Source organism: Dipodomys ordii, unplaced genomic scaffold, assembly GCF_000151885.1.
Source record: "Dipodomys ordii isolate 6190 unplaced genomic scaffold, Dord_2.0 Scaffold132, whole genome shotgun sequence".
Classification (NCBI taxonomy): Eukaryota; Metazoa; Chordata; class Mammalia; order Rodentia; family Heteromyidae; genus Dipodomys; species Dipodomys ordii.
In genome coordinates, this window is record NW_012267348.1 from 4,445,902 (window position 1) to 4,473,435 (window position 27,534).

Sequence of the window (27,534 nt, forward strand, 5' to 3'; positions counted from 1 at the left end):
CACCACTTCCAGTCTTCTGGTAGTTAATTGGAGATGAGTCTCACAGACTTTCCTGCCCCGGCTGGCTTTGAACTGCAATCCTAGGTCTCAGCCTCCTTAGTAGCTAGGATTACAGGCATGAGCCACCGGCTCCTGGCAAGCAACTTTTTAAAAATAAAATATTGATTGAAGTAATTGCCTCATTTGAACTTTAAAGGTTTAAATGCTATCTAAAGATTCTTCTTTTATTATCATAGTTTGACCAGAGGTGCTCTGGTTTATAAAATTAATCATATGAGTCATTGAGTTTGATCCCAAGTTCTGAAGAAAGTAGCTATGATTTGGATTTACAGAGTATTTTCCTCCCTTTCTAAAATGATCAACATACTCAAATCATTAGAAGTTGTCAGTAGATACTTGATAAAGTGGTAGAACCAGTAAGCATATGTTGTGTAAATCATTGCTCTTTTGTTTCCATATAGGATATCCTAGCCAGGACTTCGACTGGGCCGACTACCTCAAACAGTGTGGTGCTGAAGCTGCTCCACAGAGGTGCTTCCCTCTGGTGAGACCCCTTATGGCATTGCCTCAGGGAAGCAGGACTGTCGTCTTTCACCTGCTTGTCCTGAAGTTACTTTCAAGCTCACCATATCACTCAAACCAGATACTTAGTTGATTGTAATAAAATGTCCAAAGAAAAATACTTTTATTATAGAAGGTAGTTAGATGGTTTGCTAATTATGTTAGTTAATTATAGATTTGTAGTTTCATATTTTCTTTTTGAAATGATGTGAATTTGAAGTTTTATGTCCTAATTTGATGGTTCAGTAATATGAAAAAATGTTGAAATATAAAGCAGAGAACAATTAAGCTTGCTTAAAAATAATTTCTATCCAAATAATACATATACATATTTTAAAAAGGAAAAAAAGCCGGGCACAGGGAGCTCACGCCTGTAATCCTAGCTACTCAGGAGGCTGAGATCTGAGGATCATGGTTCAAAGCCATCCCGGGCAGGAAAGGCCATGAGACTCTTATCTCCAATAAACCACCAGAAAACCAGAAGTGGTGTGTGGCTCAAGTGGTAGAGTGCTAGCTTTGAGCTGAAGAGCTGAGGGACAGTGCTCAGGCCCAGAGTTCAAGCCCCACAACTGACAAAAAAAAAAAAAAAAGCAGTAAGTAATAAGTTTAGAATGTAGACCAATCCCTTTCCATAGCCTCCCTTCCTAGAAGGCATCACATCCTATTCTTCTCTCTGTAATTCTGGCATTCATAGTTCTTTCTAAAAATAATATGCTGTCATCTTTTGAGGAATATAGTATAATAATATAGTAAATGAGCACGTAGCTATTTTTCATTACCTTTCCCCCATCCTACCCATCTCATGTTGAGGTTTTGCATTGCTATGTGCATCCAAAAGTCACAGCTGAGCATGGCAGTATTTTATGATTATTTCCTTTTTCATTGGTCTTCATATTGCTGTTTTGTTTTCTTTTATTCCATTGCTAGACCTCCCTGCACCATGAAGTAGACTTTTGTTACTATGTTCATAAAGGCAGTAATAACATCAGGAAATCATCATTGCTATAATTTTGTTAGAGACATCTTTTTTTTCCTAATAGTATTAAATCAAAACCAATACTATGTGCCTCAGTTGGAATGATATTTGTGTGTGTGTGTGTGTGTGTGTGTGTGTGTGTGTGTGTGTGTTTTGTGTCTGTGTGATACTGGAATTTTGAACTTAGGGCCTTGCCCTTGACTAGGCAGGAACTCTCCCATGAACCACATCCCTAGCCTGTTTTTGTGTGTGTGTCTGTATATGAACACATGTACATGGACACAAATATAGACAGACAGAACACACACACACACACACACACACACACACGGGCTTGAACACACACATACACACACACACACACACACACACACACGGGCTTGAAATCCAGGCTATAGGCTCTTGCTCAGTTTTTTTTCCCTCATAGCTGGCAGGCACTCTACCACTTGAGTCACACCTCCATTTCTGGCTTTTTGTTGGTTAACTGGAGATAAGAGATAGATTTGTCTGCTTAGGTTGGCTTCAAACTTGACCCTCAGATATCTGCTTCCTGAACAGCTAGGATTCTAGGTATAAGCCAATATTGCTCAGCTGTATAGTTTTTTTTTGTCTTATTTTATTAATTTCCACTCTAATCTTTTTTTTTGGTGGGGGGGAGGCTGTCAGTTGTGGGGCTTGAACTCAGGACTCAGGGCCTGGGCACTATCCCTGAGCTCTTTTGCTCAAAGCTAGCACTCTACCACTTTGAGTCACAGTTCCAGTTTTTGAGTGGTTAATTAGAGATAAGAGTTTCACAGGGGACTTTTCCACCCGGGCTGGCTTTAAACCGAGATTCTCAGATTTCAGCCTCCTGAGTAGCTAGGATTAGCACCCAGCTCTACCCTAATCTTTACTATTTCTTTCCATTGGGTAGTTTGAGGTTTGTTGTTTTTCTAGGGGCTTAAAGAATGTCATTAGGCTTTAGATGTGTGTGTGTGTGTGTGTGTGTGTGTGTGTGGTGTGTGTATTAGTGTTGCCTTTGCTATATCTCAAAGGTTGTGTTATCATTTTCATTAGATTCATATTTCTTCAATGACCCATTGGTCATTCAACAATGTTTTTCATAGGTATGTGTTTAAATATTTTCTGTAGTTTCTTTTGCTGGTTTTAGGAGCTTTTGAATTTCCCAGGGTGTTTCTTCAGTGACCTATAGATCATTCAACAGTGTATTTTTCATTCTTTATGTGTCTAATTTTTGTTCTTTTATTTTGTATTGAGTTTCAGTTTTATTTATTTTAATCTGGTACAATATAGAAAGATATTTTTGTTTTCTTATATTTGTCAAACTTGCTTTATGTCCTAAAATATGCTCTGTTTGGAGAAAGTTTATAGGCTGCTGAGAAAAATATACAGGCTAGATGAAATAGTCTTTAGATGTCTATTAAGTTCATTTTGTGTTAGGTGTAATATAATTATGATATTTATTTTTTAATAAGATTTTTATTGTGAAAATACTATACAGAGGGGTTACAGTTACATGAGCAAGGTAATGAGTATATTTCTTATCAAGCATTGTTGCCTCCTCCTTTGTTTTTCCCCTACCATGAGATAAGAGTCTCACAGACTTTCCTGCCCAAGCTGGGTTTGAACTGTGTTCCTCAGATCTCAGCCTCCTGAATAGCTAGTATTTATAGGTGATAGGCCCAGTGCCTGGCTTGTGTGAAACCTTTTTAGGCCTGATGAAAAATTTAGATCCATTAAAAAAAATGCAGTGTGTGTATGTGGGGGGTGTGTGTGCTGGTACTGGGGTTTGAACTCAGGGTGCTTTTCCTTAGCTTTTTCTGCTCAAGGTTGGTGCTCTACCACTTGAGCCATAGCTCTACTTATGCCTTTTTGGTAGTTAATTGGAGATAAAGAGTCTACTTAACTTTACTACCCAGGGTGGCTTTTCTGCCTGAGATGGCTTTGAATTCTAATCCTCAGACCACAGCCTCCTGATTTGCTAGGATTACAGGTGTGGGCCACCAGCCCCTGGCAGAACATCTTTAAAAAAAAAAAACAACAACAACTATATTTACTAATTTTAGCTATATGTACATATATAGTAATATTGTCGATATATAATGAAAAATTAACAAAATTACATAGAAAATTGATACAATTATCGTGGGAAATTCACAAGCATTTCCCCATATTTGGTATTAGAGGATTCTCTATACTTTTCAGAACAACATTTTAAGAAGATCAAAGTTCCAGGCCAGCTCAGGCAGAAAATACAGACAGACTTTATTGCAACAGAAGCTAGGTGTGGTGGCTTATGCTGTCATCTAGGCTACAGTGGGAAGCATAAAGTAAAAGAATTGATGTCTGGGCATGAGCCCTGAAGGAAGTAGAAGACTGTCTCAAAAACAGTGAGTGTATAAAGGGCTAGAATTGTGGTTCATCAATAGAACTTATACCTAAGAAGCATGAGGCCTTGAGTTCAAATCCTAGTATGACAAAATAAATTATAAGCCAATAGCTTTAAAGCAGACCTAGGGATTAAGTAGTACTTGAAAAAAGCACATAAGTTAATATATTAATCCAAGCAATGGATTTGACTCATTTATTTTCTAGTCAATTTCTGAGCATGACTTTAAGGAGAATATGAAGCTTGAAGCAGTCAATCCTCTTCTTCCTGAAGAAGTGTGCATTGCCACCATTACTGCAGTAAGAGGCTCCTATCTATGGCTCCAGTTGGAGGGTAAGCAGCGGTGCCCCTGAGAAGCTTCCTGTGGTCACTTTCCTTTGCTACTCCTGTTTACTTTTGTGGTTTGTTAACCTTACTGGACTAGCTAGTTAAATAGCAATCTTGTTTAAAGATGAAAATACAATATCCTAAACTAAAATTTTATTTTCTCATCCTCTAACTGGAATATTAGGAAATGAAAGAGTCTCCTATTTTCTTGAAGAATAATTAAAAAAGTGTTTTGTGTGAACAAAATAAATGAGTATGAACATTAATACATGGCTTATTGAAGAGATGATATTTTGGTTTTCCCAAACAAATAAAACCAAAAAGAATATAAAATAGAAATGATCTATTTTCTCAGGACAGTACTCAGTGGTGGGTTTGTAGATGGAAGGCTGTGAGTGCTTAGTGCTATACTCCATGTGCCTATTTTCCTTCTTATCCTGCTGCCAGAAGCTATACTCTTGACACAGTTCTTTCTGTTTCTGATTTGTAGAATTGGTATTTAATGCAGATGTGAAGGACAGTATTAAATATAGGCTTTTGTGAAACCTCTTCTAAGCAACTAGTCAAATCATTTTCTGATTTTTATACTACTTACCATATATGAAAAAGTATGTCTCCTGAGAAAGATATTTATCAAAACTCTTACATCTGGGCTGGGAAGGTGGCTCAGTGGTAGAGCGCTTGCCTTGCATGCCTGAGGCCCTGGGTTCGATTCCTCAGCACCACGTAAGCCGAAAAAAAAGCCAGAAGTGGCACTGTGGCTCAAATGGTAGAGTGCTTGCCTTGAGCTGGAAGAGCTGAGGGACAGTGCCCAGACCCAGAGTTCAGGCCCCACAACCGGACCCAAAAAAAAAAAAAATCTTTTCCTTTTTGTTAAAAATAAAAAAAGAAAGCATTGCGGAAAAAAAAAAAACTCTTACATCTGAGTTACTGCAAAAGTAGACCATTGTTTAGAAAAATATTTGTGAAAGAAGCTATTTAATGGTCTTAAAGTTTGTTTTTTCTTTTTTTTTTTTTTTACTTATTTTTGAATCTTAACAGGTTCTAAAAAGCCTATACCTGAATGTATTGTGAGTGTGGAATCCATGGATATATTTCCTCTGGGCTGGTGTGAAACCAATGGCCATCCTCTAAGTACTCCTCGACGGGCACGAGGTATTTGTTTCTGGATTACAGGGTAGATTGTTAAATGATCTATTATATCTCATAGCAGTTAGTATGTCAGAAACCAAAAATAAAGTGGCATTCTCCTTATCTGTTTCTGCATAGGAAATTATTGCAAAAAGTAATAAACAACTCTTAAGTTTCTGTGGGAAGAGTGTATGGGCTCAACTTATTTGAATTCTATGAACCCAGCTTTCTCATATACTGCAGTGAAAGTACCAGTCAGGACAGGCATCAACTCAGGGGTTGGCTTGGGGAAGGTCTTACAGATTTAGTCAGATCTTAGTCCATTCTGGTTGCTATAAAAGAATACATAGATTGAATAATTTGCAAATAATAGAAATTATATGTCCATTGGAATCTAGCAAGTCTTGAGACAGTTTTCATTTCTGATGAGGCCCCATTTTATTGTTCATATATGAAGGCTTCTTGCTGCATCTTTATATTCTAAACTAAACTGTTAGCCAGGCATGGTAACTCAGCCTGTCATTCCAACTACTTGGGAGGCAAAGATAGGTGGACTATGTTCTAAGGCTACCTTGACAGAAAATGTTAGCAAGATCCTCTTTCAAATTAACAAGTCAGGCATGGTGAGTCATTCCTCTAATAGAAGAATTGTAGTCCAGGCTGGTCCAGGTAAAAAATCACAAGACCCTAGCTGAAAAATAACTAAAACAAATGTGCTGGGCAAATGAGAGTGTGGCTCAAGCAGAAGAGGCCCTGAATTCAAGTCTAATACTGCGTTTTCCTTCATAATATAATTACCTTCCTTTCTTACTGAAAACTAATAAGGTTTCAGAAGAATTTTGAGAAGTACATATGTTCTGACAATAATAGCAGCAGAAATTTATTTTCATTGACTGTTGAAGTGAGGACCTTAACTCTTTTTTAGCTGTTATCTGAAGGCTTCTCTTAGTTATTTCCCAAGTGGATCTCTCCATAAGACAGCTCACAGCATGGCAATTGGCTTTTATGAGAATGAGAAAGTGAAAGAACTAAAGAAATGAACAAGATGGAAGCAGTCTCTTAGCATCCTAATCTTGAAAGTAACTTCTTATCCTCTCCCCCATACTGTTTTTTTTAAAAATTATAATTAAGAAGCTATACAAAGGGATTACAATTTCATAAGTCAGATTATGAGTACAGTGCTTCCTGGTCAATGTCACCCTTCTATTGTTCTCCCCCATTTTCCCCTTCCATCCCTATCCTTACCCCCCATTTCTTTTAAAACAGTTTTATTAAAATATAATTAACATACTAGGAAATTTGCTCTTTTAAAATATGCAATTCAATAGTTTCAGTAGGCCTACCATGTTGTACAATTAAGAACATTTGTTGTAATTTAAGAACATTTCTTCATCTCCAAAAGAGACTACAAAGCCATTAATAGCCGATCCCTCCTTTCCAGGCAATCATGAATCTAGTTTTTGTGTCCTTAGGTTTACCTCTGTGTTAGACCATTCATCTAAATGAAATCACACAAGGGGGAGATACTGATCAAGATGCATTGTATTCATAAACTGCTTTGATAAATGGCACCTCCTTTGTATAACTACTTAAAGGTAACAAAAAAACAAAAAATAAATAAGTGGAATCACATAGTATGTGATCTTTTGTGACTGCCTTGGTGTAACTTCAAGAATTCACCTGTATTATAGTACCTATCAGTATTTTATTATTATAAACTAATATTTCATTGTATGGATGTGCACAATTTGTCCACTTATCAGTTGATGAACATTTGGGTTGCTTCCAGTTGATTACTGTTATGGCCAACGTTTCTGTGAACATTAGTGTACTAATTCTTATGTAGATGTATGCTTTCATTTCTGTACTGAGGAGTAGAATAGTGAGCCATTGGCAATGCTGTGTTTACGCTTTTCCAGAGCAGTATGTTAAATCATACCAGTGTTATGTTATATCCATACCAGTAGCTATGAAGCTTCAGTTGCTATACACCCAGCAGTTATTGTCTACTTATGGCTGTTTTGGTTTTGATAGCCAAAGTGGTCTCTTTTTAGTTTTGATTTGCATTTCCCAGAAGATTCTTGATGTTAAGCATGTTTTCATATGCTTTATTATACATGAGTATATTTTCTATGGAAAAATGTGATCCTTTGCTTCTTTTTAAATTGGGTTACTTTGGGGCTGGGAAGTTGGCTCAGTGGTAGAGCGCTTGCCTTGCATGCCTGAGGCCCTGGGTTTGATTCCTCAGCCCCACATAAGCAAAAAGCCGGAAGTGGTGCTGTGGCTCAAGTGGTAGAGTGCTAGCCTTGAGCTGAAGAGCTGAGGGACAGCGCTCAGGCCCAGAGTTCAGGCCCTACGACTGGACCCCAAAAAATAAATAAATAAATTGGGTTACTTCTAATTATTGAGTTGTAGGGAATTATATTCTAAATATTATTCTCCTATCAAATATATGGTTTATATTTTCTCCCATTTGTAGGTAGTCTTTCACTATTTTTACATGCTTTCAATTTTTTTATAGTCTACTTCAACTCTATTGCCTCTGCTTTTGATGTTATATTTAAGGAATTAGTGATAAACCAAATTGTGAGTATTTTCTTGTATGTAAGAGTTTTGTTTTACCTCCTTAGATTTTTATCTGATTTAAGTTGATTTTTGTATATGATGTTTTCCTAGCACCTCATATTGAAGACTCTCCTTCCTCTTTTGAATGATCTTGGCACTCTGGTTGAGTCAATTTTTCTTTTGGATACTTAGTTTTGTTTAGAATATACTCATAGGAATTTATTGACCCAGAGAGTCCTGGAAATAGTATATCTGCTTTTTGTATAAAGATCCCTACCCAGTTTAGGTTAGATATTCAGACACATAAACCCAGTTTTTTTTTTGCCAGTTATGTATACATAGAACTAGGTATTAAATATGCTGATAGAAGTTTAATATGTATATAATTTTCCTAAGTTAAATTTTTTCTTTGCTATTTTTTCTCTTTTAACAGTTCATAAACAAAGGAAAATTGCAGTGGTTCAACCAGAAAAACAGTAAGTAATGTAATAGAATATCTGAACAGTTGAAGTTTGAAAGAATGTACAAGGGGAAAAAAGAACTGTTTCAGAGTATAGTTCCTCATATTTTATTTTCCCAAATATAAGCATAGTCTTTGCATTCAAATTTGATACCTTTTATACTTCTTCTTACAGTGTATGCATTTTCTAAAATTGCATTATATACATAGGGGCAAAATACATTCTCAAAATGTTCCCTAAATTGAATTTTCTTTGGCATTCACAGCCTGAAGTCATTTGAAAGAAAGGAGATGAGTCCCCTCGTACTTGTGAAAGAAGAGAAAAAATTATAAATTAGGAATTATTTAATTATGATATCCTAAGGTTAAAGATAGCTCTTAAAATACTCTTCTGGGCACAAGTGATTTATGCCTATAACCATAGATATTCAGGAGGCTGAGATCTGATGATAACAGTTCAAAGCAAGCCCAAGCAGGAATTCATGAGACTTGTATCTCCACCAGAAAGCCAGAGCTATAGCCATGGTTCAAATGGTAGAGCACCAGTTTGGGTGAAAAAGCTAAGGATGGTGTCTAGGCCCTAAGTTCTAGTCACAGTACCAGCACAAAAAAAAAAAAGAAAAGAAAAGAAAAAAGAGAAGAAAAAAGACACACTCTAAAGAGTGGCTTTGTGCTGACCTGGCAACTCTTTCACATACAGCTTTTAAGAAGCAGTTAATTGGTGGTACTGCAACTCTTAAAAATACAAAAGTTTCAGTGGGGCACCAGTGGTGCATGCCTGTAATCCTAGCTGTTCAGGAAGCTGAGATATGAGAATTGCAGTTTAAAGCCAGCCCAGGTAGGAAAGGTCATGGGACTCTTTATCTCCTATTAACATAACCACCAAAAGGCCAAGGGGAAGCTGTGGTTCAAGTGGTAGACTAGCCTTGAGCACAAAAGTTCAGGGGCAGTATCCAGGCCCTAAGGACCAGCAAGGAGGGGGAGGTAGTTTTTAATGTATATATATGAGGTGTTTTTTTTTTTTTTTTGCCAATCATGGGGCTTGAACTCAAGGCTTGGTCACTGTCCCTGAGCTTCTTTTGCTCAAGTCTAGCACTCTACCACTTGAACCATAACACCACTCCTGGCTTTTTTTGCTTATGTGGTACTGAGGGATCGAATCCAGGATTTCAATCATGCTAGGCAAGCATTCTACCACTAAGCCACATTCCCAGCCCTACGTTGGGTGTTTAAATCAATATTAATGGGATTTAACTACCATAACAAAATACTGAACTTGATGACTTAAACCACAGAAATTTCCTATATTCTGGAGGCTAGAAAAATAGATTTTATTTTATTTTTAATTTTTACTTTTTTGTCGGTATGGGGCTCGAACTCTGTGCTTAGGCTCTGTCCCTGAGCTCTTAAGCTCAAGGTTAGCACTCTACCATTTGAGTCACAGAGCCACTTCCGGTTTTCTGGTGGCTAATTGGAGAAAAGAATCTCACAGACTTTTGCTGCCCGGGCTGGCTTTGAACCATGGTCCTCAGATCTCAGCCTCCTGAGTAGCAAGGATCACAAGCGTGAGCCACCGGCGCCTGGTTTATTTTATTTTTAATTTTTTTTGTGTGTGTGGCACAATTGGGGTTTGAACTCAGCTTCTGCTTGCACTACAATCATTCTTACCACTTCAGCCCTCTACCCCTTTTTGCTTTAGGTATTTTTCAGGTAAGGTGTGTGTGTGTGTATGTGTGTGTTGCACACATGCACTAGTGTACTAGTCCTAGGGTTTGAACTCTGGGCACTGTCCCTGAGCTTTTCCACTTTAGGCTAGCACTCTACTACTTGAGCTACAGTTCCACTTCCAGCTTTTTTGGTGGTTAGAAATAAAACTACACTTTCTTTTGAATTTTGATTTTAGACCTCAGCCTCCCGAGGAGCTAGGATTACTGGAATAAGCCACCATAACCTACAGGTTTTGTGTTTTTTGCCAGGACCAATTTGGACAATGATCCTTCCACACAGCTTTAACTACAGCTTATTGGGTGATATGGGGTCTTGCTAACTTTTTGCTATGACTGGCCTTGAATCATATTCCTCTCAATATTCCCCTTCCAAGTAGCTGGGATTACAAGTATGAGCCACCATGCCCAGCCCTAAAAGGCTAAGAAATCTTAAGATTGAAGTAATGGCCAGTTTGGTTTTGGTGAGAGCTCTCTTCTGGCTTACTGATTGCCACTCTCTGGCTATATCCTCATATAGCTATGATGTTCCCCACACCCTTCCTCGGGATCCTTTTCACCCTCTTAGAAGATCAGCAATAGAATCAAATTCTATCCTTATGACCTCACTTCATCTTAATTAAATCCCAAAAGTTTGATCTCCAAATACATAAGAATGAGGGGCTTTAACAAATGAATTTTGAGGAAACATAATTTCACCTATAGCTAATTCTATAACTACCTAATATATAGTTATGACTACCTTTGTAGTTATAAACTATAGTTAATAATAGAAGAAGAGAGAAAGGCCATAGGATTTTAAAAAAGTGAGATAATAACAACAACAAAAAAGCTGCCCTTGGAGTTTTGATTTAGTTGTTATGACTAATCTAAAGCTTTAGTCAGGAAGCATTCTCAAAAATAATCTTTTTGTGAGAGGTTATTACATGAAGAATAAGTCTCTTAAGAGGTTTTTTTTTTTGCAGTACTAATATTTGAACTCAAGGCCCTGGGGCTTGCTAGGTAGGGCATTCTACCACTTGAGCCATTCCTCCAGCCCTTTTTGCTTTAGCTACTTTTCTTTCTTTTCTTTTTTTTTTTGTTGCTGAGTGGCTTTAATGTTTTTTAACACAACATCTAGGGAAGTTTATTTGTATGTCTCTAAATGGTACACTTTTCTTTGGAAAACAAGCCCTGTGGAGTTCCATCAAGTTGTGTCAGCCTGACACATATTTCTAGAGGACTAGTACATGCAGCATTAACTACAAGGGATTGCTTTAGCTACTTTTCAGATAGGATTTCAAATTTATGCTTGGACAGCTCAGTTCACAGTTCTCCTATTTGTACTTCCCACACAGGTGGGATGTTAGGTACATGCCACCAACCCTAGCTTTTTATTGATTGAAATAGTCTCATGTACTCTTTGACTAGACTGTCCTAGAATTTCAAACCCCCTGAGTAGCTAGAATTACAAGTATGAGCCACCATGCCTGGCTTCCCCCAGAGTGACACCCTTGGTAGCTTTTTTGCTTTAGTTAATTTTTAGATAGAGATTCACATTTTTGTTTGGGCAAACCTTATGATCTCATATCTGCCTCCTGAGAAGCAGACAATGGATTACCACATACAGCTGTGGGTTTTTTTGTTGTTGTTGTTGTCCATCATGGAGCTTAAACTTGGGACCTGGGCACTGTCTCTGAGTTATTCAGCTCAAGGCAAGCACTCTACCACTTGAGCTATAGCGCCACTTCTGGTTTTCTGGTAGTTAACTGGACATAAGATTCTCATGGACTTTCCTGCCTGGGCCAGCTTTGAACTGCAATCCTCAGATTTTAGCTTCATGAGTAGCTAGGATTACAGGTATCAGCCACCCACCCCTGGCAGCTGTATTTTGTTTTGTTATTGTTATTATTAGAGGTAATATATAGAGGTCTTATATTTATATGTGTTAGGTAATAAGTACATTTCCTTTCATACAGTATCATCTTTTCCCTAATTCTCTCCAATTCCCTCCCCCGTCTTCACCTACAAATTGTATACATATTGTGTGTGTGTATGTGTGTGTGATTGTGTGTGTGTAAATTTTGGAGTTAATAGAAAATTCAACATGAGTGCTTCTGTTGAAAAAATCATTCATTTGTTAAGAATTCCACAAGAGTTGGGCACTAGTGTTCTGAAGGCTGAAATCTGAGCGTTGCAGTTTAAATCTAAGACTCATATCCTAGTTAATCAGCAAGAAAACAGAAGAGGAGATATGGTTCAAGTGGTAGAGTGCCAGTTATGAACATGACTTCAAATTCCAGTGCCACCATAAAACAAAGCAAATTACAAAGAAAAAATGATCACACAAGAAATTTTATAATCTTAGAGTCATAATTTTATAATTTTTTTGTTGTTGTTGTCGGTTGTGGGCTTGGGTGCTGTTCCTGCGCTTTTCAGCTCAAGGCAAGTGCTCTACCGCTTGAGCCACAGTGCCACTTCCTTTTACAATTTCTTATACACATGAATAAAAACATCACCTGAACATGTGATATTTTAGCACTGTTGATAGACTGTCTTTTGGCTCATTAATCCCTATGCATAATTTAAAAAGCAATTGCTGTTTTTAAAAATGTATGATGAAGGAAGGACTTTTCATTGTAGATTTCACAACCTGACACATTTGTTTTGTTCTTAGATTTGAAGGAAACTTTACACTTTTTTTGTCTTAGAGATGATCTCACTATTTTGCTTTGTTTACCTAGAGTCCTGTCCTCAAGGACTGTCCATGAGGGCCTGAAGAGTCAGGAACTGAACTCCACAGACTCAGGTATAAGCCTTTGTGATCTTACGGAAAAGAAGACCACCTTCAGTTGCTTTTAGTGGACTATTTTGAAAATAAGTTAAAGAATATATTTGACTTATTGAATATGATATCTTCATTAGAGAAATTTGATTCATGTGATGGTATAGTTTTAATTGTGTTTATTTACTTTTATAACATCTCAATACCAATATTTCTATACATTTCTAATTGAAACTGTTCTTTACTGACCACCATTTGTGTGCCAAGGGCTCCAAAAGTCAATATTATCATCATTGACTTTAGATGAAGCTTTCTAGATAGTCTGCTTTTTTTTTTTTTTTTTTTTTTTTGCTCCTGGGCTTGAACTCTGGGCCTGAGCTCTGTCCCTGGGCTTCTTTTGCTAAGTCTTGTGCTAAGCCTTAGCGCCACTTCCGACTTTTTCTGAGTAATTTATTGGGGATAAAACTTTCCTGCCTGGGTTGGTTTTGAACTGCGATCCTTAGATCTCAACCTCCTGAGTAGCTAGGATTACAGGTGTGAGCCACTGGTGCCAAACTAGTGCTTTTTCTTAATTAGGAGCTTTGAGATATATGGTTCATTTTTTAAACCCTTTTTATAATGTACTTTATATATGAATAAAAATATATAAATTAAAAAATAAAGCGCTGGATTTGTGATTGTCTCTAATAAATGAGATTATCATTGGAGGTTAAGTACTCTTCCCTCCCCCTTTGCTGACTGTGTAATTAATGTATAGCATTTTGACTATGGATGTTGCATCACAGATTGGGCATTGAGGTGATAGTAATTGCCTAGGAGAGAAATGAGGGCTGAATGTGCTCATAATAGCTTCTGAGTAGAAGAGTCAGAAATAGAACTCAAATCTTTCTCTAAACATGAACTTTTTTTTCTCTTACCCATGACTTGCTTATTTGTTAATTTTTTTTATTAGTTTCTTTACCCAGGGTCTTGCTATGTACTCTAGACTGGCCTTGAACTGGGGTTCTCCTACCTCCACCTACCAAGTGGAACTACTTTTTGTTGTTGTTCTTGTTGTTTTAAATTTTATTCACTTTTTTTCTGGTATTGAGATGGAACCCAGAGCCTCATGCATGTACTTGAGTTGTGTCCTTACCCCAAATCTGAATTTTTAATTAAAGAGAGAATGTAAGAATTCTGTTAATGATGTGCAGTATGCACACATCTTTTTGCTTAAATACCCTGAAATACATGCTGATTAACTCCGGAGTTAATACAATGTTCCAGAGCCTTAAACTTCTATTGATAAAGTGGAAGATATACTTTATGAACCTGTGATTCCCAATTATTTCTTTTCTAGTTCTTTAAAACCAACTGTTGCAGAATGTTTCTGGGGATTACTGTTGGATATTTTCCAGAGTTACAATTTGGCTCCTAAACCCTACCCAAAAAGGTGGCAACTCTGATGAGAGTTTAAGAACTCTCTCTGTAATTGTTAATGGGCTAAAAAGTTTGCCCTGGCCACATATCTAGGTTCTTTTGTGCTCTGTGGATGTAAATAGACCTTGAGACCCTCTCAGTTACTTTTTTGAATGAATACTCTTTAAAGTAATGTTTTTTTTTAAAAAATCCCCATAGTAACTGACAAGTCACCTATTAAAGATTTAAAAAATCAGACAATAAAGCATCTTTATTTTTCTAAGCAAAAAATAGCTTCTAATTGCCGTTCAGTCTAGAACATTGTTGTATTAACCCCAGAGTTAGCATTCAGGATATTTGTTTGATTTCAACAGAATGAAAAGCTCTGTAACTAGTATAAGATTATTTCAAGAGCATTTTCAAAGCATGTTAAGCTTTAAAATGTGTAAGTTCAGGGCTCAGTACTTGCTTAACATGCACAAAGCCCTGGATTTGATTCCGAACATCACATACATATACACTAGAATACGTGTATGCTTCGTCCCTTTCCTCCAGTAATTCAGCTCTGGAAACATGGGGTAGAGAATGACTGTTCTGAATATTTATTTTTCTTAATTCCTAGTTATGATCAATGGAAAATATTGCTGTCCAAAGATATACTTCAATCATCGTTGCTTCTCAGGGCCATATCTTAACAAAGGAAGAATTGCTGAGCTGCCTCAATGTGTAGGACCTGGAAACTGTGTTCTGGTTCTTAGAGAGGTAAGGTTCTGACCTAAAGCACAGGAACTTGGAATTTCACAATAGTCTTCTACAGATAGAACAGGTATAGGTTTTCTCAAACATTACTAACTTTTCATGTAGAGTGCCTCCTTATCCATGGGAGATGCATTCCAAAACCTCAGTGGATGCATGAAAATATGCATAGTACCAAATCCTATATATACTATCTTGTCCTATACATATGTATTATATTAATCTGGTTTTTATGGTATAGTGAAATATTTAAGGCAAGCTGGTGTGAGGAAAAGAGGTTTATTTAGCTCATTGTTTTGGAATCTGAAAGTTCAACATCAGGTGAGGTGGTCTGCCTCATTGGTAGACATAACAATTTGGTCTCTGGTGAAGGTCTTGTGGCTGTGTCATTTTATTGTACAACAGCATCTATGAGAAAGAAATGGCATTACCAAACAGATAACCAAAGAGACTGGAGTTCCACAGTCACTTCTGAGGTCATGTTCTCAGTTGGCCTAAGGACATCTCAGTGAACACCTCTCTCTGAACGTTCCCATTCCCCCCTATGTCTGTCACTCTGGGGACCAGTTTTCTGACACATTGGAGTTTTGAGGGACATACTCAAACTACAACTAAATCATAGAACTTCTGTCTAGTTTAAAAATAACTTCTGATAACAACACAAAACAATGAAAATAATACACTAATATGGTCTCAATATGTGCTGAATCCACCTTTCTAATTTTGATAGTGTGAGATTTAGGTATAATGCCTGCCTGATGAATGAAGTGAGGTGAATGATATGGGCATTCTTGTGTAGCAGTAGGCTATTGTAAGGGTTACATGAACCATTAGTGCTGCAATACTACAATAGTAAATTTTATATCCAACACAGCTACTTAGCAAATAAAAGATGGGTACTATATACAGCATGAGTATGCTGGACAAAATGATAAGTCATATTCTAGGCAAAAAAGTACAAGATTTCATCATGCTACTCAATGTGCAGTTTAACCCCTAGGTATTTCTTACAAATTAATTTATTATTTCTAGGATTTTTCCATTTATTATTTTTTGATTCCTGTGAGCCATTGATAACTGAAACTCTGAATGCAGTCACAGATAAGGGGAAGAAATTACTATACTGGGAACTGAATTGGGCATTTTTTTGGGGGTCCAGTTGTGGGGCCTGAACTCTGGGCATGGGCACTGTCCCTCAGCTTTTCAGCTCAAGGCTACCACTCTACCACTTGAGCCACAGCGCCACTTCCAGCTTTTTTTCTTTTTGCTTATGTGGTGCTGGGGAATCGAACCCAGGGCCTCATGCATGCAAGGCAAGCGCTCTGCCACTGAGCCAACTTCCCAGCCCTGGGCATATTTTTTTCTACTTCCTAGGGAACATTCATCTAGGCAATTCTTCACTTAGCAGGTTCACCCCTATCAGTTTGAAAAGTGTTCTGTCAGAGACCTCACAAGAATTACAAGTGTGGCTGGGTGCTGGTGGTTCATACCTGTAACCCTAGTTACTCAGGAGGCTGAGATCTGAGGATCATGGCTCAAAGCCAGCCCGGGCAGCAAAAGTCGTGAGACTCTTATCTCCAATAAACCACTCAGAAGACCAGAAGTGGCACTATGGCTCAAGTGGTAGAGCACTTGCCTTGAGCTGAGGAGTTGAGGGACAGCTCCCAGGCCCAGAGTTCAAGCCCCACGATGGATCAAAAAACAAAAACAAATGTGAATCATGAGAATTTGAACATAGTGGTACATGCCAGTAATCTCAACTACTTAGAAGACAGATAGGATCATGAGTTTGAGGACAGCCCCAGGGAAAGGTAGTAAAACCCTTTCTCAGAAACAAAAGGGCTAGGAGGATAGTTCAAGTGGGCACCAGGCCATGGATTCAATACCTAGTACCACACACCAAAAAAGGAAAATGTGAACTTTGAACTGTGTGACATTAATTTGGGCTGTGACAAAACTATGAATATGAAGGAATCATTATTTTAAGTGTCTCCCAAACAGTATGCTGTGCTGTAGGTAATGGATGTGAGGTCATATTGAACCTTTCAGCCTTCAGTATGTCAAGGCAGAGTCTAGAGGAGCCAGAGGTACTAGACCAGACTTCTGTAGCTTCAACAAGGTCAAACTGTCTACACAGTGTCCCAAGTACAATTTTCTGTGTATGCCATGGCTGGAAAAGCATTTGGGAATACATGCTATTTTGAAATTTTTCCTGGCCACATATTAAGAGGATTAGTTATTGTTTATTTGTAACTTTAAGGAACTTCCATATTTTTTGGTATTATTGTATTAACATTTCTTTACTAGTATGACTCGAGTTAGTCCCCAAGATGACCTTAACAAAAGGATGCCATGATTCTAATGGTCTGCTTTTCTCCTCCCAACCCACATTTCTATTTTAAAATTGAGCTCAGGTCCTCACGTTACTTATCAATGCAGCCTATAAGCCCAGTCGTGTTCTCCGGGAGCTTCAGCTGGATAAAGATTCTGTATGGCATGGATGTGGGGAAGTCTTAAAAGCCAAGTGAGTAGATTCCTCTGTCCTTTATTCTTTTTTTAGTCTTTTGCAGGTAAGAGAATCAATTCTACAGATAATATCAGAATATTTATGTTGTGGTGAAGGATTAGACTATTTTTTCAATTTACATTTTGTCATGCATCAATACATTTATGAAATATGTATACATGAAGTATAAGAAATAGAGGGCCAGGAACAATGGCTCCCACCTCTAATCTTAGCTACTTGGGAAGCAAAGATCAGGAAAATCATAGTTTGAGGCCAGCCGGGGCAAAATCAGGGATCCTATCTAAAAGAAATACTGAAGAAAGAAGGGATAGAGGTGTGGCCCAAGTGGTTCCCTAGGAATCAGGAAACCCTAAGTTGAAATCCTAGTACCATCAATAAATAGACAAATAAGAGAGATATGACTTCAAAAGACATAAAAATGCTAGGATTTTTTTTTTTTTGGCTTGTTCTGGGTCTTGAACTTGGGGCCTAGACACTATCCCTGTGCTTTTATACTCAAGGCCAACACTCTACCACTTGCCACAGTTCTACTTCCAGCTTTTTGGTGGTTAATTGTAGATAAGTTTCCTGAATTTTCCTTCTTGGGCTGACTTTGAACTGTGATCTTCAGATCTCAACCTCCTGAGTGTCGAGGATTATCAGCATGAGCTACTGGCACCTGGCATAGAACAATTTTTTAAATTAGATTTAAGAGACATAAAAATTACTCTTCAAAGTGCTTTCTGACCTGATCCTTTTTATGGATAGATGGCAGGTTATACTGTCCTGGAATAACAGATACTCCAAAGATCACTACCAGAGTAAAGGATAAAAAGCCACTTTTCTTTTTATAGTAGCTAGTGAAATTACTATTTGAAAACTTTCAGTGATCAGGTTGGGTCTCAAGGTGTGCTTCCAAGGCATCTACAGGCCCTGGGTTCAGTCCTCAGGACTACAAAAGAAGATAAAAAGAAAACTGTGGGGCTGGGAAGGTAGCTCAGTGGTAGAGTGCATGTCTTGCAAGCATGAGGCCCTGGGTTCGATTCCTCAGCACCACATAAACAGAAAAAGCCGGAAGTGGCGCTGTGGCTCCAGTGGTAGAGCACTAGCCTTGAGCTGAAGAGCTGAGGGACAGTGCCCAGGCCCAGAGTTCAGGCCCCATGACCGGCAAAAAAAAGAAAACTGTAACTCCTCTGAACAACTAACAGTTTAACAAAATGGCAGGAGAGGGTAAAAGGGAAGAGGACAAATGAATGGAGAGAAAGGATGGGCAAATACAGCCCATGTACATAGGTGTAAATGGAATCACATAACTTGAGGGTAAAGATGGCAGAAAATCATGAAAGGATGACACTGAGCAAGATGCATTGTTCTCTATTGAATCATTTAATCTGACTTACTGAGTTGAAACCCTTTTGTACAACTACTTAAAGGACAATAATTTTTTTTTTGCTCACCAAGGAACAGAAAGCAGGGGTTTAAGTTTGCTAATTTAAATAGTTTTTAATTGTCATAGTTTAGCCAGATTTAAGTACAAAATGTATAACTTACTATCAGAGTTTTCAAACTATGGACACACAGTTTGTGTGTGTGTGCGTGCGTGTGCATGCCTGCATGCATACACATGGAGGTACTAGGACTTGAACTCAGGGGCTGGTTATCTACCTTGACTTTTTCTTTCAAGGCTTGGATTATAGATGTGATCCACTGGTGCACAGCTTGGGCATAGAATATTCTAAGAAGCAAAATATGTATATATATATATATATATTTGTTTTGTTTTGTTTTGTTTTTTGTCGGTTGTGGGGCTTGTACTCTGGCTTGGGCTCTGTCCCTTCACTCTTTAGCTCAAAGCGAGTGCTCTACCACTTGAGCCACAGTGCTACTTCCCCAAAAAATATTTTTAAGAGCTGGAGATGTGGGCTCACGTGGTAGAGTACTTACCTAATAAGCACTAAGCTTAAGGCCCTGAGTTCAAACAACAATATGTATGTATGTATGTATGTATGTATGTGAGATAATCTGGCTGCAGTATCTTTCACCTATTCGACACAGAGTTGTATGTATATATGAAATGAATGAAATAATTTTCATATGTATCAATATGTTTGTGTTTTGTCCGGGTAACTGGCTTAATGAATTTGACAGCTAATGTCTTCCAATGGCAGATATAAAGGGAAGAGTTATCGAGCTACTGTTGAGATAGTAAAAACAGCAGACCGGGTGACTGAATTCTGCCGGCAAACCTGTATCAAACTGGAATGCTGTCCTAACCTCTTTGGTCCACGTATGGTTCTGGATACATGTTCTGAGAACTGCTCTGTACTTACAAAGACCAAATACAGTAAGTCATGTTTTTCAAATGTGTTAACTGTATCACCTGACTGTACTTCATATCCTGGAGACTTTTTTTCTTTTTACAGACATAGAACAAAAATACACAAACTTTCTTTAGAGGCGTGAAGGGCAAGAAAATATACTATAGGTTATGTGATCTCTGTCACATTCTTTCTTGTTTTGTTGTATTTTATTTTTAAACAAGTATTTGTGCTTGTACTAGGGTTTAAACTCACGACTTTGCATGGGCTTCGTTTGCTTAGCTGGTGTTCCGCCACTTGAGCCATGCCTCACCCTGATGTTTTGTGTGTGTGTGTGTGTGTGTGTGTGCCTATCCTAGGGCTTAAATTCATGGCTTAAGCACTGTTCCTGAGTGTTTCACTCAAGGCTAACACTCTACCACTTGAGACCAAGCTCTATTTCTGGCTTTGAACAGCAGTCCTCATCTCTCAGCCTCTTAAATAGCTAGGATTACAGATGTGAGCCACTGTACCTGGAGAGCTTAGCTTTTTTTTTGCTTTTTTTTTTCTGGTCCTGGGGCTTGTACTCTGGGCCAGGACTCTGTCCCTGAGCTTTTGGGCTCAAGGCTAGTACTCTACCATTTGAACCACAGCTCCACTTCTGGGTTTGTGTAGTTAATTGGAGGTCAGTCTCACAGACTTTCCTGCCCCAGGTGGCTTTGAACTGCAATCCTCAGATCTAAGTCTCCCGAATAGCTAGGATTATAGGTGTGAGCCACCTGTGCCTGACCACCTTGGCTTTTTGCTGGTTATTTTGGAGATAGAATCTAATGAACTTTTTTGTCTAGGCCAGCTCCAAACCAGTCTTCCACATCCCAACATTATGAAGATTATAGATGTGAGTCCAGCTGAGAATTTTTTTTTAATGTAAGGACTTGCTTGGTGTGGTACCAGCCAAGTTTTCATTTAGCATGAGAAAGAGATAATAAAATGACCTAGTAGAAATACATGCCAGGTAAATCAAGTTGAGCAAGAGCAAAAGGACCAGTAAGGAAAAGTGGTGTAGGATGCTGTTTGTACAGGTACCCAGAGAGTATCTAACAGGGAGCAGCCAGAGAAAACGAAAGGCAGCAGCCCAGACAAGTTGGAGGAGGGCAGAAAGGCATCGTAGCTCAGTTCCAGGCAGAAGTTCGCTGCATGTCTGTGAAGAACAGTGAAATGGCCCTGGTGACAGGAAGGTGGAGAAAGCAGGAGAGGAAGTAGTTGCAGACTCACTGTCCTTACGCACTGTCTCCTCCTCTTACTCATCTTCTTTGTAGGAAAAATTAAACAAACATGATAAAGTCTACAAATCTTCCAACAGCCCAAAGTGATATATATGTACTTCTTTGAACAGTATTTTCCACTTTAGCTCCTCATGACTGCAATTTGCTAAAGAAAGAATCTAATAAAAGCTAAGAAAATCTCTTCCCATACAAGTTTATAGTTTGTTAAATACTAATAGAAAGTTAGGACATTAATGGTTCATGCCTCTAATCCTATCTACTCAGAAGGTTCAGATCTGGAGTATTATAGTTTGAAGCCAGCCCTGCAGAAAAGTCTCCAAGTCTCCATCTCTAAATAACCAGCAAACATGCTGGGCTGGAGGCATGGCTCAAATGATAGAATGACAGGTATGAGCAAGCAAGCAAGTCAAGTGAAAGCACAAATCCCTGAGTTCAGTCTCCACTACCAGCAGGAATAAAAGCTTAAACTTATACATGAGTGCAATTCAAATACTAATTAGAAAGTTTGCCTATCAAACATGAACCTTCAATCAATAACAACTAAACTAATTTGCTAAAAATGTAGACATTTATACCAGAAAGCAACAGATTTGATCATTACAACCTTCAGTTTAATAAGATCTTCAGATGGTTTGCAAGCACCATATTGCTTAACATGGAAAATCCTCTTCCAAGTGACATCAGGGCATGTGGGATTTGAGGACAAGTAGGATCAGAATTTTGGCTTTAGGTGATAATGCCTTGAGGCTCCAAGTTGGACATTTCATCCTATATGACTCCCATCAAACTTCCACAAAGGAAAAGATGAAGTCAGACAAAAACACTAAAACTTTTAACTCTTCCAAAGTAGGAGTTTAATTAACAGTATTTTCCACTTAGCTGCCTATTTTCTAAACTAAAGACTAAGTGTGAACTTGTCTTTCACAATGATATAATTGAAATTAGCCTAGATGAGTGATAGCTAATAAATTTGCATCTTTAATAATCTTTTTTTTCAGTACTGAGGTTTTGAACTCAGGTCATTGCACTTGTTAGGTAAGTATTACCACTTGAGCCATACCTCTATCTCTTTTTACTTTTTATTTTTGGATAGTCTGACATTTTTTTCCCAGAGGCTGGCTTTGGACCAGTCCTCCTACTTATGCTTCCTATTAGCTGGAATTACAGGTACATACTACCATGCCTGGCTTGCTGGTTGAGATGGGGTCTTACTTTTTGTCCATGCTTGCCTCAGACACTGATCATCCCAATCTCTATAGCTGGGATTATAGACATATGCCACTAACTGTGCCCAGTCTATCTTTGCAAAAAATTTTGTCAGAGTGGGGCACAGGTGGCTTATACCTATAATCCTGGCTACTCAGGAGGCTAAGATCTGGGAATCATGGTTTGGAGCCAGTACAGGCAGATGAATCCAAGAGACTCTTATCTCAAATGACCAGCAAGAAGCTGGAAGTGAAAGTGTGGCTCAAGTGGTAGAATGCAAAAAGCCAAAAGAGACTGTGAGGCCCTGAGTTTAAGCTCCAGTACTGGCACACACATAAAAAGAAAATTATGAAGCTGGGTGTCAGTGACTCACATCTATAATCTTAGCCACTCAGCAGGCTGAGATTTGAAGATTGCAGTTTGAAGCCAGCCCAGGCAGGAAAGTCCATGAGACTCATCCCTAATAAACTACTCAGAAAAAGTCGGAAGCGGCTCTGTGTCTCAAGTGGTAGAGTGTTAGCCTTAAACATAAAGAACATAGAATCTAAGGGACAGCATCCAGGCCCTGAGTTCAAGCACTAGGATTCGAGGCAGGAAGGAAGAAAAGGAAAGGAAAGGAAGGAAGCAAGCAAGGAAGAAAGGAAGGAAGGAAGGAAGGAAATTATGTTTAATTTTTATATTACTTTAATATATAACCCAGTACTTCCTTTCCTTTACCTTTCCCTATTTCCTTTTCTCTTTTCTTTCCTCCCTTCCTCTATCCCTCTTCTCTCTCTCTCCCACCCTCCTTCTCCCTTCCCTTCCCCCCCCTCCTCCTTCTCTCCTCTCTCCTTTCTTCCTTCTTTCCTTCCTTCTCTGCCTCCTTCCTTACCTCCGTTGGGGTTCGATAGAGGCAAAACTAATCTATGATGAAAGTTAGAATAGTAGATGCTCTGGGAGAGGAATGTCTGGGAAGGGCATGAGTTGATGGAGATAGTCTCTTATCTTGACAGAGGGAGGGGGGGCTTCTCGGGTTTTTGCATTTGTTACTACTAATTAAATTGTACACTTCTGTGCTTATTTCACTGTACGGAATTAAAACCTCAATCAAATATATACTTATTTTCTGTTATGCTAATAGAATCTTGCAGGTTTAAGGCGTACAATAATAAAACAACTTTGTTTTTCTTTGTCATCCGCATTTAGCACACTATTATGGAAGGAAGAAAAATAAAAGAATTGGGAGGCCACCTGGTGGGCATAGTAACTTAGCTTGTGCCCTGAAAAAAGCCAGTAAGAGGAGAAAGAGGCGGAAAAATGTTTTTGTTCATAAGAAGAAACGCTCCTCTGCATCTGTTGATAATACCCCAGTGGGTTCACCCCAGGTATGAGATCCATAATGTACCCTGTTATGTGTAGAAGTCAAGCAACCACTTCTTTACAGTGTGAACACACAATACTTGCAGGTATTTCTAATTCACATCTCTAGATGGTTTTGTGGCCTATGAACTGGTTTGAATTTCAGTAACCCTTTTCTCCTTTTCCTGTAGGGAAGTGGGGGTGAAGATGAGGATGATGCCGATGAGGGGGATGAAGATTCTTTAAGTGAGGGAAGTACATCTGAGCAGCAGGATGAACTACAGGAAGAGTCAGAAATGTCAGAAAAAAAGTCATGTTCCTCTTCTCCCACCCAAAGTGAGATGTCCTCTTCACTGCCCTCAGACAGACAAATAAGAAAAAGAGAGCTTCCCACGTTTTCATTTTCAGATGATGAAAATAGACCTCCTTCACCAAAGGTACCATTTTAAAGAGTTTGTCTACCCCTCCTTTGTAATTTTTCTCTAGAATCTAATTGCTAATGACACTGACATTCTACTTTTTTCAGGACAAGCTTATAAAAAATTTCTAGAGATTATTAAAATGATTCCAAAAGTAGTGATTTACATGTCTTTCAAGGATTACTTAAAAGACAGCTATTTATGATGGGGACAATCTGTCAGAAAAATTGCTGGTTTTAAGTTTTAATAAAAAGTTTCAGCCAGGTACTGATGTCTCATGCCTGTAATACTAACTGCTCAGGAAGCTGAGATCTGAAATCCAAAGCTAGCCCAGGCAGGAAAGTTTGTGACACTCTTATCTCCAGTTAACCTCCAAAAAGCTGTACATGTAATCTGGCTCAAGTAAGTTGAGTTCTAGCCTCGAGCATAAAAGCTCAGAGACAGTCCCCAGGCCCTGCATTTAAGCCCTAGGACAAATAAATTTAATTGCTTGTTCAATTTGTAGCCTCTTAGCTTAGGGGAAATTGCTTTTAAAATATTTTCCATAATATGTATGCTTTTTAAAAAATAAATTATCCATTTGATTCTTGTTAAGCATCTTGTTTAATGTATTTAATACATATATCCATATATGCATATATTATATGATGTACATACTAAATATTTGTTACTTTTTAAACTGGACTATATTTGATAATACGATAATTTGAGTAGTCCTTCTCTTATTGGAAATTCCATCCTATTCACTTTAGTGCCTTGCCAGAGACCAGCTGAAATAAATCAAGAACAAATGGGAGACTTAAAAACTATTTTTCTCTGTTAATTTTTCCAAATCATTTATCCTGTAACTTTGAGATAAATTCTGATATTGTTACAAAAGACAGTAAATAAGATAAAATGTGTACTAAAATTTTTCTGAATACTTAATGCGTGTGGGCCTTTGCCATCTTTGCTGCAAGATATGCCTTGAGACCATTGAAAATCCTGTCTGTGGGATTATGAATTTATATGTAGAAACATCTTGTTTTTTAGAATAAAATAGCTCTTACACTATTTGGTTTGATTTTTTTGTGGGAAATGAAGGAAATAAGGATTGAAGTTGCTGAAAAACTTCACCTGGACAGTAACCCCTTGAAGTGGAGTGTGGCAGATGTTGTGCGGTTCATCAGATCCACTGACTGTGCTCCATTAGCAAGAATATTCCTAGACCAGGTAATTGCCAAGACTTGATCTGTTATAACAAACTATAAAGAACCATGCATGTACAAGTTTTAGGAAAAATCTTGTACAAAAGGAAAACAGTGTTTTAATTTCTTTTTCAGGAGAAGATAACAAAAAGCTATTTAATCTGACTTGCTCATTGTTCTTTTTTATTTTTTTTGGCACTAATGTTTAAACTTAAAGGTTTTCACACACACACACACACACACACACACACACACACACACACACGCTGTCCAGCCCTGACTTGCTCCATAGCTGAAGCAGAGCACCATACAGTCCTGTTTACCCTAAGAATTTGATCCTATTCCCCAAATATCTAAATGGTATGAAATCAGGCCTTCTCTGCTTAACTTTCCTTATCTTTTTGAAAATAGTGAGTTGCTTGTGCAAAAAATTAGTATCTGTCATATGTCAGGCTCTAGAGTGGTGATCAATTTTAAGGCAGATTTGCTGAAACGCAAATAATGAGTGGACTATTGTGGACTAGAAATGTAGCATGGTGAGAGAGCACTTGACTAGCGTGTATGAGAACTTGGGTTTGATTCTTAGCACAAAAACCAAACAGAAACATAGGCCAGTTGTGCCGGAGTCAAGGTGAATGAGAACTGACCAAAGTGAATGATGGTGCTGTCGTTCATGTACATATAATTTGCATTTTCTGCCTTAACAGGAAATCGATGGGCAGGCCTTGTTGCTCCTCACTCTTCCTACTGTCCAAGAATGCATGGACTTAAAATTGGGTCCTGCCATCAAGCTTTGCCATCACATAGAGAGGATCAAGTTTGCATTTTATGAACAGTTTGCCAACTGAGAGGAACAACCAAAACAAGTTGGATATTTGAAGCACAAATGCAGCCAACCTTCACCCTGCTCTAGAAGTGAAACTGAAATACTCCTGAGGCTCTGAGCCCTGCAGCTGTCCGCTTGCTCTCTTTGCACTTTCAGGGAAGGAAGACCCACACTGAGAAAGCAAAAATGGCACAAAAGTGACTCTCCTGCCAGTGAAAATGTGGACAATGCATGTTCAGCAGGTTGCAGCTTTAAAAAAAAAACAAAAACAAAAAAAAACAAACCAAGGTTGTAAGAAAACTCATAATAAGAATAACTATTTCCAGTGGCGTGGCCTGAAAACAAAAGATGATGTTGGCACTGGACAACACCATTTTGGTTGTTTTCATTCTGTTCCTCCCAACTATAGATTGAACTTTGTTCTCTACTTTCTCTTTCTTGAAAAGAGAGGACATAGCTTTAAGTCAGCACTGATTTGGGACTGTGCCTAAGGCACCTCAGTGCTTCACCATCATTGTGTTTTTAAGCTTTTTAAAATTAAAACGGTTAATTTTGGGGATAATCATGTGGCTCTAGGGTTTTGAATGTAAAGTCACACTTTGATCCATTTTCACATCTGTTCTTAGGAGTACTTTTGTTTACTACCTCTGTTGATAATTGAGCTTACATTCATGAATGAGGACTTTTTATATGATATGAATTTTAAGCTTTGAGAACACTAGAACTATGACAGAAATGAGAGACGGGTGGAGAAAAACTGGTTTCTTAAAAACACCTGGACACTTAGAGCAGTCTTAAACTGACATGACTCAAGAGCTCTACAGTCATTCTCCACCTTGACCCAGCTCTGGCTTCCTGTGGTCAGTAGCCTCACAAAGATTTTTGGTATTTCACTTTACTCACTCGTTATTCGTTCTCAGAGAGGATAAAAGTGGCTTTTATTTTGTGTTTCCTTTTTTCTAGAGTTGTTTGTCTACCTCTGTTTCATTTCTGGAGTTCTTACTTTGGGTGGAAATCAGTAGTTATTCCTTGGACTTACTGTAAAGCCCATTTACTGTTTTTTTTAAGTGTCTGAGTAGATAACGTAGAAGCACAGCAGAGACAAATAGGTCTTTGTGATTGGCACAAAGCATGGATTAGTAGCATCCTTAATGTCAGGATGAGAACAGAGAGATGGTTAACCACATGCTTAACCATGTGTATACTCAGTCAGACCTTTAAAGTGAATGAAATCTACCATCTAAGGAGACCTACTTAGCCCAATATGATAGTGTTTTTTGTTGTTGCTTTTTTTGACTCAGCTCAAGTGGACATGAAAGTTCAGATGGATTTTCATTTATGATTGCATTTCTAGCTATTATAAACTAATAGCACTTGTTTATATTGTTCTAGCCTTGGGGAAGGAGAAAAGACATATA

At 38.2% G+C, this 27,534-nt stretch overlaps 1 protein-coding gene across 2 annotated transcripts in view; it reads left to right on the forward strand.

The window, feature by feature from the left end:
- Sfmbt1 (Scm-like with four mbt domains 1) overlaps window positions 1-26,676 on the forward strand; it is a 77,056-nt gene extending 50,380 nt beyond the window's left edge. For both annotated transcript variants that reach the window (XM_013030787.1, XM_013030788.1), the window contains 12 exons: window positions 462-544; window positions 4,133-4,259; window positions 5,295-5,408; window positions 8,383-8,425; window positions 12,857-12,921; window positions 14,918-15,057; window positions 17,466-17,575; window positions 19,726-19,901; window positions 23,532-23,710; window positions 23,876-24,121; window positions 25,187-25,315; window positions 25,998-26,676. In XM_013030787.1, coding sequence (XP_012886241.1) covers window positions 462-544; window positions 4,133-4,259; window positions 5,295-5,408; window positions 8,383-8,425; window positions 12,857-12,921; window positions 14,918-15,057; window positions 17,466-17,575; window positions 19,726-19,901; window positions 23,532-23,710; window positions 23,876-24,121; window positions 25,187-25,315; window positions 25,998-26,138 — 1,553 coding nt within the window. In that variant the 3' untranslated portion in view covers window positions 26,139-26,676. The remainder of the gene's footprint in view (window positions 1-461; window positions 545-4,132; window positions 4,260-5,294; window positions 5,409-8,382; window positions 8,426-12,856; window positions 12,922-14,917; window positions 15,058-17,465; window positions 17,576-19,725; window positions 19,902-23,531; window positions 23,711-23,875; window positions 24,122-25,186; window positions 25,316-25,997) is intronic.
- The last annotated feature ends 858 nt before the right edge of the window (window positions 26,677-27,534 follow it).